The sequence below is a fragment of the Chelonoidis abingdonii genome, chromosome 2, assembly GCF_003597395.2.
Source record: "Chelonoidis abingdonii isolate Lonesome George chromosome 2, CheloAbing_2.0, whole genome shotgun sequence".
NCBI lineage: Eukaryota > Metazoa > Chordata > Testudines > Testudinidae > Chelonoidis > Chelonoidis abingdonii.
In genome coordinates, this window is record NC_133770.1 from 68798577 (window position 1) to 68813899 (window position 15323).

The 15323-nt window shown below is 42.1% G+C and overlaps 1 protein-coding gene across 4 annotated transcripts in view; it reads left to right on the top strand.

Annotated features, from left to right (window-relative positions):
- The window catches only part of WIPF3 (WAS/WASL interacting protein family member 3), a 323552-nt gene that overhangs the window by 28864 nt on the left and 279365 nt on the right, over positions 1 to 15323 (top strand). For 2 of the 4 annotated variants that reach the window (XR_012655225.1, XM_032774882.2), the window contains exons 3-5: positions 3445 to 3486; positions 11488 to 11620; positions 12903 to 13031. Coding sequence is in view for 3 of the 4 variants with exons in the window: in XM_032774882.2 (XP_032630773.1) it covers positions 3445 to 3486; positions 11488 to 11620; positions 12903 to 13031 (304 nt within the window). In the remaining variant the exon portion in view is untranslated. Of the gene's footprint in view, positions 1 to 3444; positions 3487 to 9543; positions 9914 to 11487; positions 11621 to 12902; positions 13032 to 15323 lie in introns of those variants that run through there. The other 2 variants (XM_032774884.2, XM_032774883.2) reach the window with 2 other exon arrangements.

Genomic DNA, 15323 nt, shown 5'->3' on the forward strand with positions numbered 1-15323 from the left:
GTGGTTTTTTTGGAGTGGGGGGCACGCTGACTCATGGTTTTGGAGGACTTGAGATTGACTGTACTGTAGAGTTCACATTGCCACCCACCTTGGTGTCCTGTGTGATTGTGTGTCTGAAATGGCTTGAAAGCCTGCTCTGCAGAAAGAGAACTCCAGCCTGGTCAAACTTGGATGCCAGAAAGTTAGGTACCTATAGTAAATAAAAGCAGCTCAGCACTTCTGAAAAATCCATATCATTTCTGTTCAGTTAACTAAACGTGCATTTAGATTAGGGGTTCTCAAACTTCACTGCACTGGGACCCACTTCTGAAAACAAAAGTTACTACATGACCCCAGGAGGCAGGAACCAAAGCCTGAGCCCCACCATCCCAGCGGGGGGATTAAAGTCCAAGCCCTCAACCCAGGGCTGAAGCCCTTAGGCTTGGGCCCCAGACAATGGCGTTCAAGCTTCAGCCCTGGGCCCCAGCAAGTCTAACGCCAGCCCTGGTGACCCCATTTGGGGTCCCAACCCACAGTTTGAGAACCACTGATTTAGGTGCTTACATTTAAACACTCACATTTGAAAATTTTGGACATAATCCCTCAATCTGCCCAACATTTTGCTTGTTGCAGAGCTGATCCAGATTTGATATAAGATGTACAATATTTCATGTTATCTGACTGTGCAGCATCCGTGTTACAGGAGTTGGATTTCACTAACTGGATTGGTGTGTGCTGGTGGTGGCAGCGGCGATAGGAGTGATGATGGAAATGAGCGCTGGGGTCCAGCTGCAGACAGTTAAAGCCTTGTCTATGCTACTTTTTTCCTTTCAGTTTCCCACCATAGCTATTGTGATGGGATATTGCAACCACATGCAGTATCTTTGGGACCATATTGTGTTAACTTTATGTATTGCTGTGTGCCAAGGATTGTGTGCAGCTTGGGGGAGAGGGTTGCCACAGCTCTCCCTGGAACTAAGAGCACTGAGTGGTGACTAAGGAGAATCACTCAGGTTGTAAGGAGAGGTACCACCCTTGGGGAAGCTAGCATATACTGCTTTAACCTGGGGTTTCTGGAGACCAACAAAGAAAGGGTTTTTGCTATACAAACTGACTCAGGACCTTCTTTCTGATCCAGAAAACAGACAGGATCTTCTGTCCAAGGGAAAGTACAGCCATGGGCAGTGGGTGGAGGCCCCCTTTGGGGGGGCTAGCTCCCAGCTCCACCCCTTCCGCCTGCGCCCGACCCACGGCCGAAGCCCCGAGACCACCACCACCACCCCGCGGCTGGAGTCACAAGCCCCCTTCCCAGAGTGCCCCCCCCCGCAGGCCTCAGGAGCCCTGGGCCGGCCAAAGCCCTGAGCACTCCCTGCCTCATCTGGAGGTGCCTCAGGCTGGCTCCCCCTCTGCCCCGCCTTGGCTGGCCGAAGCCCCGAGGAGCTCCAGGCTGACTGAAGCCACGCCTCCCCTTCCTGGACCCAACCTGTTAAGACACTTTTGATGTGCCCCAAGCATGATCCAGGGTGGCTGAGGAGGTGGTATGTGCCTCCGCAGCCTCCCCAGAATGTGCATGGGGCATAATAAAACAAAAACTTTGCCACCAAACCCTGGAACGGGGGATCCGGTGGCCGCAGCAGAGCCTCCCCTGGCTTATTATACCCGCCACCCATGAGTACAGCAATGAGAATTTGAGGAATAAGTCTACGGTAGACACTACCTACCTAAGTATATACATTGCATGACCTTTAAAATTGGGTAGAATCACATTAGAGTTTTCTGCATGATTAATAGTGAGGCTGTAGTTGTTAATTATTGAGCTGAGCAGAGATGGCATGAAACTGGCTGTGTCGTTCTTTGAGGATAATAACCTACCATGAAGCTATCTGGCTTGTGTCCTCACTTGTGCTCCATTTGAAAGAAAGTTTGCATGGTAGCAATTCCTCACATGGGTAGTGCTTGAAGCTTAATTTTCTAGAGGACTCTGTTTACACAGAGATTGCTGTGTTTATTAAAGTAAACTGAATGCCAAGAATTAATTACTTTTGGCCCACGCTGCAGAATAGCAGTACAATAAACAGCCCTGATCCTCCAATTGACTGTGCAGGTGGAGCCCAACTGAAGCCAGTGTGGCTTCATGCAGTTGACTGGGTCTTGAGAGATTAGGGTATTAATGTGAATAGTAAACCCCAAAATCACGTACACCAACCTTCCTATTACTAAACAGAGTCTTAAAATAGCTTTCTACTAAGCATAACTGAGCTATTTATATTTGTTTGAAGTTTATTTTTCTCTTGAGATTCTTTTATAACCTAGCAAAGAGTTAAAGCAAACCTGTTGCATATTTGAAACAAATGCAGTAAAAATGACTTACTGTTTTTCTCTCTGTTCCTAGTCTATTTTATGCCCACTAGAGATAGGGCTTTTAAAAGGACTTTTCTTATTGTAATCACACTTAGTAGCATGGCTCTAACTGTAACTCTGTATTAAAAAAAACCCATAAATAAATACTGTTGCCTGCTGGGCAGACTGCTGCAACAAATTGAGTGGTAAATTCCACTCAAGGGTAATTATAATCTAGTAATCAAGTTTGAGGTACTCTGGACTTCACACTGGACTTGTGCATGTTTATGATTAGAGCTGGTTAGGAATTTTTCAACTAAACTGTTTTTCTGTCAGAAAATGCTAGTTTGTCAAAATTGTTTGCTCGGAAGGATCAGTTTCGACAAAAGATTCATTGCAATATTTCTTAGGTCCAGGATGGAATTTCTGGGTGAGAGAGTGCCACGCCCCAGAACAGCCAATAGCCTAGTGATTAGGGCAAGACCTGGATTGAGGTCCCTGCTCTGAATCTTGCGGATGATGTACGTGTGTCTTGTTCTCTCTTCGTCTCCCTTCCCCTGACAAAAAAACATTTAAAGGTCTCAGTTTCATCCTGATGCAGAACAGGAAACATTTCCAAAATCTTAAAAATATTTATGGAATGGGAAAGTCGTTTATTGCCCAGCTCTACTTATACACCTCTAGCCTGATATAACGCGACCTGATATAACATGGATTCGGATATAACGCGGTAAAGCAGCACTCCGGGGGGGGGGGGCGGGGCTGCGCGCTCTTGTGGATTGAAGCAAGTTTGATATAACACGGTTTCACCTATAATGTGGTAAGATTTTTTGGCTCCCGAGGACAGCATTATATCGAGGTAGAGGTGTATCACCCGCTGTACTAAAGATGCTTTATGTAGCACAAACACTGGGTACACTTTCAGATTCTTGATCTCCAACTACCCTTGCACCCCACTTCTCTCCCAGAAAACCCAATAACTTAAATAGTCTATTTCCTTTTGATAACAAAAATAGAATTTTATTATTTGTTGACTGTCCAAGCATCCCATTCCCAACTTTATATGAAATTGACAGATGTTTTTAAAAACCAGCTTATGAAATACATTGTGCCTGATTCCTACAGGAATTGCCCTATTGGAGCAGTGATCAGCCGTGCCAACACCAGGTAATTCAGGGGAAGATGCAACCCTGCCACAGTCAGCGATGGACTAAACTACTTATAAGCAAAATTTCTTCCTGATCCTCATTAGTTAGAAGCTGACTTGTGACCTCAAAGATGGGAGGGGTGGAGTATGTATATGCCTTCCAAAACATGTGTTGTTTTGGGGGTTTTTTATTATTGTAACGCTAGATGTTCTTGTTGTCCATGTAAATCTTCTGTCTAGTTTGGACTCTTGCTAAGCTCCTGCACTCCACTGCTTTCCAATTATATAGTCATTTACAACTATGTAAAGAGTGTGCAAAATACTACCATTCTGATTTGGTAGTGTTTTACACCTGCTGTGCACTGTCTGAATGACTACACAAGGTGCGGGGTAGTGAGACCTGGGGCCATTGACATTTAAGGGTCTCATGTGGAATACATGGGTCTTGCAGAAAGCAAGTCCCTATCATCAAGTGCAGTTATTGCTGGAAAATCCTGTTTCTAGACATAGCTGCAAGTTAAAATTAATAGTAGTCCCTGTCTCCTCTTCACCATTGCAGAGGAAGGTCATGGTAAAGGAGAAAGCACCTTGGCCTGGCCATGCTGATGCAGGTTCTGTTTGGGTTAGCACAGTACAGTGTTATAGTGTCGATATCCTAAGGTAACCCACATACCTCCTGGGTGTGGTGTTCTGTCCCCTCCAGTGGAACCGAGACCACTTAGGGATTAATGAGTCTGCACTAGAGCCTTAGCTAAGTACCATCAGGCTTTTAGTTCATGAAGTAGAGGCTCATGTATTTGCTCCAGAGGATCCCAGGTTTGATCCTACCCACTGACGACTGGGATCTGTTGACGTTACAAGTGGGGGCTTGTCTGAGATTTCAGCTGGGAAGTCTGTGAAGCTCAGGATGCGCTTCCTCAGCTAGGGGAAAGTATATAACCCACAAGCCTTCTGGGTGTGGTGCTCTGTGTTATCTAGTGGCATCAAGACCGCTTACAGAGAGATGAATGAGTTTGCTCTACAGCAGGGGTTCTCAAAATGGGGATCGGGACCCCTCAGGGGTCGCGAACTGTCAGCCTTCACCCCAAACCCCGCTTTGCCTCCAGCATTTATAATGGTGTTAAATATATTAAAAAGTGTTTTTAATTTATAAGGGGGGTTGTCACACTCAGAGGCTTGCTGTGTGAAAGGGGTCATCAGTACAGAACTTTGAGAACCATTGCTCTACAGCCTTAGCTAACAGTCATTATGTTTTTAGCTCATGCAATAGAGGTTCATGCACTAAGCTCCAGAGGTCCCAGGTTCGATCCCGCCCACCGACGACCGGGTGTGTCTGCATTACACTAACAGACCCAATAAATCATTTTGTCAGTGTACATTGAATGTGCTTTCCATCTGCATTTTGACTTGTACAGTTTGTACAGTGTTTACTGAAAGAGAGGGGACGGACACATTTTGAACACAAGTTATCTACATATTAGATTTGTTTTCCTTTATTTTTCTTTCCATATATCTGTTTGTGAACTCTAAGTGCATTAAACTAATCCTTTTTCCAGACGTCTTTAAATCTTGTTAATTTAAAACAAAGAAAAGCCCTAAAGGCCAAGCCTGCGAGAGACGTTCATAACTCTTAACGCATATGGTATGCATACATCACACAAGAATATTAATGATCAGGGAGTTATTAGTTTTCAAATGATATCTCACAAGGCATATTTTGTACAAAGACTACTACAGCAGTGTGTAAGTATCGGAGTGCTTCGTGCCACTCTGTCATCCACAGCTGTGTGTCAGCCTGCTCCTGTCTCTGTTCTAGCCACAAACCGATCAGAGCTCCTTTTGGTCAAACACCTTGCGCAATTTATTCACGATATTCTTTCCCCATCACCTTGACAGACTTGTGCAGCTCTATATTTACAGTAGCATACAGTCCTTAGCTCACTTAGCCAAGGGGGTGAGGAGAGAGACAGATGGTATCTTTCCCCTGAAAGATCTCTCCTGGCTCCCCCATCGCCCCCACTGAGCACTTCCTTCCTGTGGCTTTTCTTCTTTCTGGGCTAGTGGGTTAATTAGCCTAATCGTTCTCTCCTGCTCATCCCCAATCTATCAGTGAAGCACAGTTTTGCCCCTCAGATTTACTCTGAGGTGATATAATTAGTGATTCAGAGATCAGAGTGCTGGTCCAGCTGCTGTTGCCCAGCTCTCTGTCACAGGCTGCCTAGGAACTGTGTGGTATAAACGACTGCAGATATGTTTTTGCTGGACTATTCGCTTGTTTAAGAACAACTCTACCCTGAATTTCTGTGAGAATTAGATCAAGAATGTATTTCAAGATCAACAGAATGAAAGTACCCAGCCCAACCCAAATACCCACCTGAGTCAAGAAAGATTCCTCTTTTTCTAGGTACCATGGTATGATTGCCACCTGCCTGTTTTTAACCAGCCTGGACTGTTTTTTGTAGTGTCTCACCAGCTGCTGGTGAAAATGTGCCCCTTTTTTTTTCATGGCACTAATGTTCTCTCTGTAAACTGCAGTAAACACGTGCAGCAGTGTCCATGCAGTGTGTAACTTCGGGCATGCACGCCACGTGGCTAAGCAGGGTGCATACTGGCACAGCACCTGGGGCTCACTCTGCAGGCTATGCCCTCAACTTGCTGAAACTGCAGCAGCTCCTCTCAGCACTGGGGATCGGGAAGAGGGCTGGACCTGAGGCTCACCAGCAGAGAATGGTCAGGAGCAGGGACCGGGATGAGGGTAGCGGGGGCTCCTTCAGGGACTGAGGCTCCTGGGAGAGAATGGGTATGAGGTTCAGGAAAAGGTAAGAGGCAACGAGACCTTGAACTGCCTCCGGTTCCTTACCTGCACTACTTCCTGCATGAGGGGAGGAGACAGGGTTAGGCTACTGGTGTGGGGGCACCTGAGAGGAGAAGAGGAGGGTCAGGTTGATGGGATCCCTCAAGGGGAGAGGATTGTGTCTGATTTTTTTTGTGTCTCGGAGGTGGCAACACGGCACCCTTAAAGTTTGAAAAATGCTAGCACAATTTTCCTTTTTAAAAATAATTAATATTACCATAATTGGTAGAATCTTTCAAACATCTAAATGCCTTTTACGCTTAAATAACTGTAGAAGCTGAGCACCTCTCAAGTATTTATGCTGACCACACCCCTGTGAGATAAATCAGTAAATCAGAGAGAGAGAAAAGATGATTCACGTGGCTGTGGTAGCACATAGAGTAGAATTTCATCATGAATGGGCCCTTGGAAATCTTCCTTCGGGAAGAGTCAGCATGGGAGGATTTACATTTCTCAGCTCCCTCAAAATTGCATCTTCCAACTTTATTTGTGGTCAGCCTCATGATCTACTTCTTCCATCTTATTAGGGGAATTGAAAAATACTATTTCTCTTGTTTTTACAGTGCAAATATTTGTAATCAGAAATAAATATAAAGTGAGCACTGTACACTTTGTATTCTATGTTGTATTTGAAAATGTAGAAAATACCCACAAACTTAAATAAATGGTATTCTATTATTATTTAACAGTGCAATTAATTGCATGATTAATTGTGATTAATTTTTTTAATTGCATGACAGCCCCAGTTCTTATTATGCTTTTCTCCACTTTTCTCCTTTAGTGTCTGGTATTTTCTCTCAGTGAGACTACTAATACACTGTAATCAAGTGATATCTCAGTCTTCTTTTTGATAAGCTTAAACAGGTTGATCTCTTTAAGTATCTCATTGTAAGAGCGTCTTCTCCAGCCCTCAAACCTTTTATTTGTTGCTGCTTTTTTTTTTCTTTTTTTCCCCCTTTCCAATTTTTCAGTATCCTTTTTAGTTTGTGGACATCTGAATTGTATGCAGTATCGTTCTCACCAGTTGTCTTCTTGCTTTGACTTGCTACGCCCCTGTTTATACATCCAAGGGTTGCATTAGCCCTTTTTTTTGTCACAGAGTTGCACTGGGCGCTCATGTGGAATTGCTTGTCCGCTATGACCCCTAAATCCTTTTCAGAGGCACTGCTTTCCAGGATACAGTCACCCATTCTTCAGGGATGACCTGGATTCCTTGTTCCTAGGTGTATTACTTAACATCAGGCTATATTAAAACACCTTTTGTTTGAAGGGCCCTGCTTATTACGCAGTCCAGATTGCTCTGTGCGACTGCCCTGTCATCTTTATTATTTACCATTCTGCTAATCCTTGTGTCATCTGCAAATTTTGTCAGTAGTGATTTTATGTTTACTTTCAGATCATTGATGAAAATGTTGAATAGCATTAGTCTTAATACAAATCCCTGTGGAACCCTGCTAGAAACTCCCCCAGTCGATGATGATTCCTCATTGACTACTACTTTCTTTGAGCTCTGTCAGTCAGTTCTTAATCCATTTAATGTGTGCTTTATTGATATTGTATACTGCTAATTGTTTGAAACAGGAAGTGGTACAACCTTACAAAAGTCTAAGTATATATCACATCTACACAGGAAGGATCATCTGAAGTGTCCACTGTTGGCTTGTGCCACAGTATGTAGATGTGAACCAGTGATCTGATCTGATGCGCTACATCCTATGTAATATCCAACAATAAAGAATTTTGGGGATATGAATGTTGGGGTGCTTGGTACAGTAGATAGGAAAGCATCTATAACAAAGGGGATTTAAAATAACAGCATGAATAGTGTCTGTCCATGCAGAAACAACATGGCTTCCACTTACCAGCTTAAGCTTAGGTGGCGTAATCATAGGACATTAAATTGCAGCAAGGGTGGTTTAGGCTGGACTTTAGGAAAAACTTCCTAACTGTCAGGGTGGTTAAGCACTGAAATAAATTGCCTAGGGACGTTGTGGAATCTCCATCATTGGGGATTTTTAAGAGCAGGCTGGACTATCAGGAATGGTCTAGATAATACTCAGTACTGCCCTGAGTACAGGGACTGGACTAGATGACCTCTCAAGGTCCCTTCCAGTTCTATGATTCTATGACATGTAAGGGAAAAATATGGTGAATCTCAGTGAGGTGAAAATAAAGCATTTCTTTAAACAGAGGCTACCGCACATGTGACTTATTCTATTTCTGTAACAAATTATTTAACACGACATTCTTTTGTGTGAAATAATAGAGCAGTAACCTGATGGTTACCAAGGAAATGAGAGCCAACCAATTTAATTTCATTCTGTGTTACCTTAGGCATCTCTGGCGTTTAGTAAAACAAACGATCTTCACATTCTTGTCTGCTTCCCTTCTGATTTTCAGTGAAGGAGTGAAGCATTTCCTATTCTGTAAATGTAGTTGCCCCATTAGTGCAGAGAAGCACTTTGTAAGAATGATACCCTTTGTGTTGCACCTCTGCTCCCCCTGTAGTGTCAAGGAGAATGTATTTGTCTTCCTGCTCAAGACCCTTCTGTGTATATTTTTAAGATTGAAGGGCTAATCCCAATGAAGAGTTCATTTCTGTCTTTTGGCTGCACCAGCTTACACAATTTATTTTATTTATTCTGTATAAATAACATGACAGTGAATCCCTGGCTAATTCTACTTCCTTAACAGATATCTGTGCAGTACGAAAGAGATGATGCTTGAAAAGTTTGTCTACAGCTAATCAGTTGGAGCAGGTTTCCTTGCTGGTGTAAATTCGTATTTCTGCCCCTGATTGGGATACTTGTGTTAAAGGGTACCAGCACTCACTGGCACTATTAAAATGTCACAGACAGCATAGGTGTGGGCAATGCTGCAAACAAGGCATCCCTAGGAGAGTTCTCACAGGTGTGTAGCCAAGCAACACTGCTACTCCCAGACCATCTTGACCTTGTAATGGAAAAAGAGAATCCATATCAAGCTGCTGCACAGCATAATCAATCACTAGACACACCAACTGCTCTGGCCATGAATATTATATATAAATGTACAATATGAGGCTATAAAACTACAGGAGTGTGAGGGGGAGTGTTTGAAGTGAAGATTCCTACAGTTCTATCCTACAACAATATATTTTATTTTTGCAAAATGAAGTATTCCCTCTTTGTGTAGTGTGACATTCTCTCTCTCTCTCACACACACACACACACACACACTTCTAAACGGAATTTAGCAGTTGTTTACATTAGAGGGACACTGTGTCAAAAATCATTGTGACAAATTTAATCTGCTACAGATTGTGTACTGAAATACACAATATTCCAATACCCTATCTGCTCACAAGAATGGAGCAGGCAGGCAGATCGGACAGCTGGCATAATATGTGGACACATGAACCCAGAACAAAAACACAACTGTTGGATCTAATTTTAAACCTAACAGTCTTGACTGAGTGGCTTTAGATCCTAATTGACTGGCTATGGCTAAATTGTTAGTGGGAACGGGGAGAAGGAAGTTTGAAGATACTGGTGAAAAGCTTTTGATAAAGGCAAGATATATTTGCTCCAGTTATGGTTCGTCCATTTGTCACAGTAAGTATTGTGAGTATTTAAGGGAAAAGTGACTGGAAATAAATTCCAATTGGTGTGTACCCTGTAGCATTGCTTATATCAGTCAGCCATTCAGAGCCTTGATAACCAGAATGATATATTGCTTGTACATTTACACTTTGTTTAAAGCATGTGGGAAAGCACAACTGTTATGTAAATTAGGGAACTATCTAGGAATGATTATATTTTTTTCAATGCCCTATTGAAGAATATATGGTCACAGTTAGTCGCAAGGTTATTGCTGAGTTTTTACATCAGATGGCAGAAATGTAACAGGCATTCCTGTCACCTAAGAGTGCCACCTAGCGGACATTTACAAATCCAGATTTTTTTTTTTAAAGCATAGAGGATAAAAATAGGCAATAAAATGTAAGTATCAATATTTTAAATTAGCTGGGTAAAATTTCTGATCATATAGTGGATTCTAAACATTTTCAGTCTTGTCTTCCATCTTCACAATTCTCAAATAACATTTTTTAAGAGAGGGAGACGTTTGAGCCAGAGTAAGTATAAAGTTAAAGTGGAGCAATAATAGGCTGGTAAAGTAAAGGGTCTTGTGTGTTTCTGTTCAGGAGGGATAACTTGGCTCTGATAACTTGCTCTGGACTTGGCTGTAAGGACTTGCGCTGAGTTGAAGATTCTCATCTTCTAGGACAATCCAGTGCCACCCACACACTGGCTTTGGACATCTCCACTTTGTCCTTTTTTACCTGTTGAAGAAAAGCCAAATTGCCAAACATCTGAAATCAGAACAGATTTATGCTTTTTTTTTGTTCTGGAGAGTCTCATATTTTTAAAGAATATTCAAGAAAAAAAAACCCAAGAATTTATATTAGTGTCGTCATACCAAGACAACTATTTGTCTTTACGCTTATGGCCCTTGAATACACTAGAATATTGATTTAACTAAATAAATGACTTTTTAAGCAATCTATTTAAACTATTTTAAATCTATGCACTCCCTTAATACAGAGCCACTTAAAACCACAGTTCAAATGTCTGAATTATCATATCATCAAGATTAAACACAAGATGCTTTAATGTGATCATATCAGTATTGCAGATTGCAATGCTTATGATTAAGTGGTCTTTTTTAAAGAGGTAGGAGAAAGACAGGAAAAAATGAATTGTGTTCTCAAATTGCTCATGAAATTTTTCTTTCACAAAGCATTGTAGGTAAAATCAAAAGACCCATGTACCCTCCGTGTTAGAATTACAGGATGGGGGAGGGAGGCAGGTGTGCTTGGCACATCTAGGAACATTGGTAGCTCATTTACCAGGAGGTCAGACTGAAATGAAAGTGGGTCCCTTGTTTTGTTCGGATGAAATTAAACAGTGCTTGTGGAGCCCCCTTTAATTTGCAATTTCTTAGCTTTTGTGTGTCTGAAGACAGTTGTGTTAATTCCAATAATATATAATTTAAGGCACAGTAATAAAGATTTCAAGATAACTGCCTGAGATGCTTGCTTCACTCTGAATTTACTCTATTAGAGTTTATTTCTTGTGCTTCCTTTCTCAGGTGTTGCCACACTGTCTAATATTGTTATCTTCAACAGGCAAATACAGAGCCTGCAAAGTTCAGAAAGGAAGATCAAAAAGGTCGAAGTGCATTGCTAGCAGATATTCAGCAAGGGGCTCGCTTAAGGAAAGTTACCCAAATCAACGACCGAAGTGCACCACAGATTGAAAGTAAGTGTGCAGCTTTGTCAACTCTGAACAAGGAGCCCAGGCCGGCCAAACTCTTGGCCTGAGTAGTCCTGTAGAAGCCAATTAGACCGCTTGTATGACTAAGGGTCTGCAAAATTAGTCAGGGCCTTAAGTTTGTCTAAGGCCAACTTTAGTATGCACAACCAGGGCCGGTGCAACCCATTAGGCGACCTAGGCGGTCGCCTAGGGCACTAGCATTTGGGGGGCAGCAACCGCAGCGGCCAGATCTTTGTCCGCTTCTGTTGGGGGCGGGACCTGCCACCGCCTAGGGTGCCAAAAAAGCTGGCAGCATTCCTGTGCACAACTACTGAGGAGAGAGCCTGATTTGCCAAATTTAGAACCCACTCAAATAACAAATCTAGAACCTATAATTTAAGCATTTTATAGCAGCCTAAGTGCACTACAGTAGACATTTCACAGTCAAAACTGAATTTACACTCCTCCCCTGAAGAGCTTACATTCTAAATGAGACTGTTCAGAGTAGAATTTGTCAACTGTGGAAAAATTAGGAGATCTTTTTTCCTTCCATGTTTTGCTTTATTTATCTGATAAATCCTAGAAGCAGAGCTACTCTGAAACAAGAGCATTTATTGTCTGCCTTGCACAGGTTTCCATTTAGTTACAAATACATTATTTTTATTAAATTACCCCTGGAAAACTGATTTTAAATTTAAAAGGTAAAGAATAGTTTTAAAATGAGTTCTAGAGGTTCTAGAGACACCTGTGGGTCATTCCATTCTCTCACAAACCACTTCTAGGCTTCTGAGTAACTGTTGGCAAGTTGCCAGAAGTTTCTCCAGCATCTCTAACACTGAAGGAAAGAGTGTTACATATGTGTCACAGCTTTAATCTGTGCTGGATACCAGGCTGATCCACGGGGAAGTGATTCGCAGATTAGCTGGACCCAGCAAAAATAGTGCTTTCTTAAGAGATTACAAGTGACTTCTGTCATTGTCAGCTGTGCTTCAGAATTGTATGAAAGATTAAAATCTGAATTTTTTAATGATAGTTTAACAGCTCATCACAAAATGACAGCTGAATACTAGGCTAAAATGTCTTAGCATTATTGAAGCACCAGAGGGTGCTGTGCTCTAAGATGTTGGTTAAATAGTAAAGTTAGCACTTTTGCACCCTCAGTAACTTTCCTTGCTGTATATGTTAAAACAACAAAATCGGAGGCTGCTGTTTGCTGGTGTTAGCCCTTTGGAAAACCTGAAGTTAGACAACAAAACACATCTGTAAACTCCTTCTCTCCTTGTAACAGAACCCAGAGGACCTAACAGAGATGGAGGTGGCCCAGCAACCAGCAAAAGTGGTGCGCAGCCATCATTGGGGGGCTTATTTGCAGGTGGCTTTCCCATGCTGAAACCAGTTGGCCAAAGAGACATGACGGGTAAGGACACTTTTCTGTAGGAAAGAACAGACTAATGAAACGGAGATTGTAATGTGAAATAAAAACACTCCATATAGCTTTTGTGATCATTTTTTTAAACCTTTGATTTATTTTGGCACTAAACTAATACAGCCCTTTATGCACACCTGAATCCTCCTTGTCTGTGCCTCTGCCCTTAAATGCTAAATAGTAAACCCTCCAGACCAATAAGAAAAATTGCCTAATATAGAGATACTGTATGCTTTTAATCCAGTTCCTCACATCTACTGCACTACAGATGTGCATATTGCTTTAGAGGCACCTAATAAAAATCCCTGCCCTCTGGAGCTTACAAAGTTAGACCTTAATCTAGCAAATTACTTAGGGCCAGACTTTCAAAGGTATTTAGATGCCTAGTGGGATTTTCAAAAGTGCCTGTGCACCTAGCTCCCATTTATTTCAATAGGCAGTTTTGATGATCTCACCAAGTGCCTGGAGTCAATGGGACTTGGGCATCTTAAGTAATTTTTTATGAATATTTCAGCCATAAGCAGCTATCTAATTTTAAGCATGTGGGCTTTCACATTGACTTGAATGGGGCTAGTTGCATACTTAGGCGCATGTTTAAGTGCTGTGCTGGACTGCGGCCCAAGGAACTAAATCTCCATACCCCCGATCACATGTGTAGTCCCATTGATTTAAACGGAACTGCTTGGGTGTGTAAGGGCTACTCCTGTGAATGTATGTTTGTAAGGAAGCCCTAAGTAAGACATGACACAGTAACAGTAACAAAAGTAGGAGGGAAAGTGGTGTGAAGGCTGAAAGTGGTAACACTAAAGGAGTGTGAGTTATGCTTTAGTTGTGCTCTTGTTAATGTTTTGTAGTCTTTATATCAAATATTTAATTATAATTGTGTTATAATATTGGTAATTTGTGGGCGTTAATGAATGCTAAGGCCCTATCTTCAAAGGAGGAATTTTCCCAAAATTTCCCACTGTTTTTGAGATCCAGTTAGCTCCACGGGTACAAGTAGTGTAGACAGAGAGCCTGTTTTTATGTACCACCTCATCTAATCTTTCTCAGAGGAGTTGCTTTTAAGGCACAGTTGACCCCAAGTTTGTTAACACTAATGCAGCTGAACTGCTGTTGGTAAAGGTGGGAAATTTTGAAAAATGGCCCTAGTCTCGATGGTGCCTGAGAGTTCAGTATTAGAAGTGAGCTGAGAAATGAGTGTGGAAGGTTACATGGTCTCAACAATATGTTCACTTTTAGTCATCCGAATCTTGGCATAACTGCAAAGGTAGATATCATATACACTGTATCTTAGGGTACATTGAATTATTCACCTAATGCTTTTAAACCAAGGACTCAGGCCTTGGCTACACTGGTGCTTTACAGCGCTGCAACTTTCTCACTCAGGAGTGTGAAAAAAACACCCCCCTGAGCGCAGCAAGTTACAATGCTGCAAAGCGCGAGTGTAAACAGTGCCGCAGCACTGGGAGCGCGGCTCCCTGCGCTGTAAGCTAAACCCCATGAGGAGGTGGAGTACATGCAGCACTGGGAGAGTTCTCTCCCAGCGCTGGCGCTGTGACCACACTCTCACTTCAAAGCGCTGCCGCAGCAGCACTTTGAAGTTTCGAGTGTAGCCATACCCTTAGAAATTGAAACTAGAACCTGCAGAACTTCCTCAGTCACTTTTCTAGTGGCTTTTATATAGACCTGTTTCTCCATGTATAAGAGGAATTAGCTTTCAGTATCTGGTTACCCTATTGTGATCAGGCTATCACCATAGGTTATAGAAGGGTCATCTTCACAGATAATGGACTTCATGTCTCCATTTACTCTATTCTCTCTCTAATGTGATATGGAATTGAAATTGTCACTGTGACTGGTTAAGCCACTAGTAAATTGATTTCTCCCCTGCCCCCAATACAAACCACAAAATTGTCTCAATTTCCTGTGGCAGTCAGGAGACAAACCTTTCTGAACCAGGAATGCAAATGAACAAGTGTTTTATGAGATTTCCTAGATGGACCTAGAGACAGGAGTTAAAATTAAAACCTGAGCATGAAAACATTAATTTTATTTCATTTCCTCTGATAGTTTTGCAGTATGCTGGACCAGGATCAGTAACACATTCTGGATGCACTGTGTTAGTAATGCACAGTCTGGATGCATTGTGTTAGTAACATGAAGCTCTGTGGAAAATATTAGTTAAATTTCTTGAAAATGTGTCAATTAACTAATCACTCAATTAAGTGAAAATGTCCTGGGACAGTTAATTAGAACTGAAACTGATCTTCTCGTTCCGGG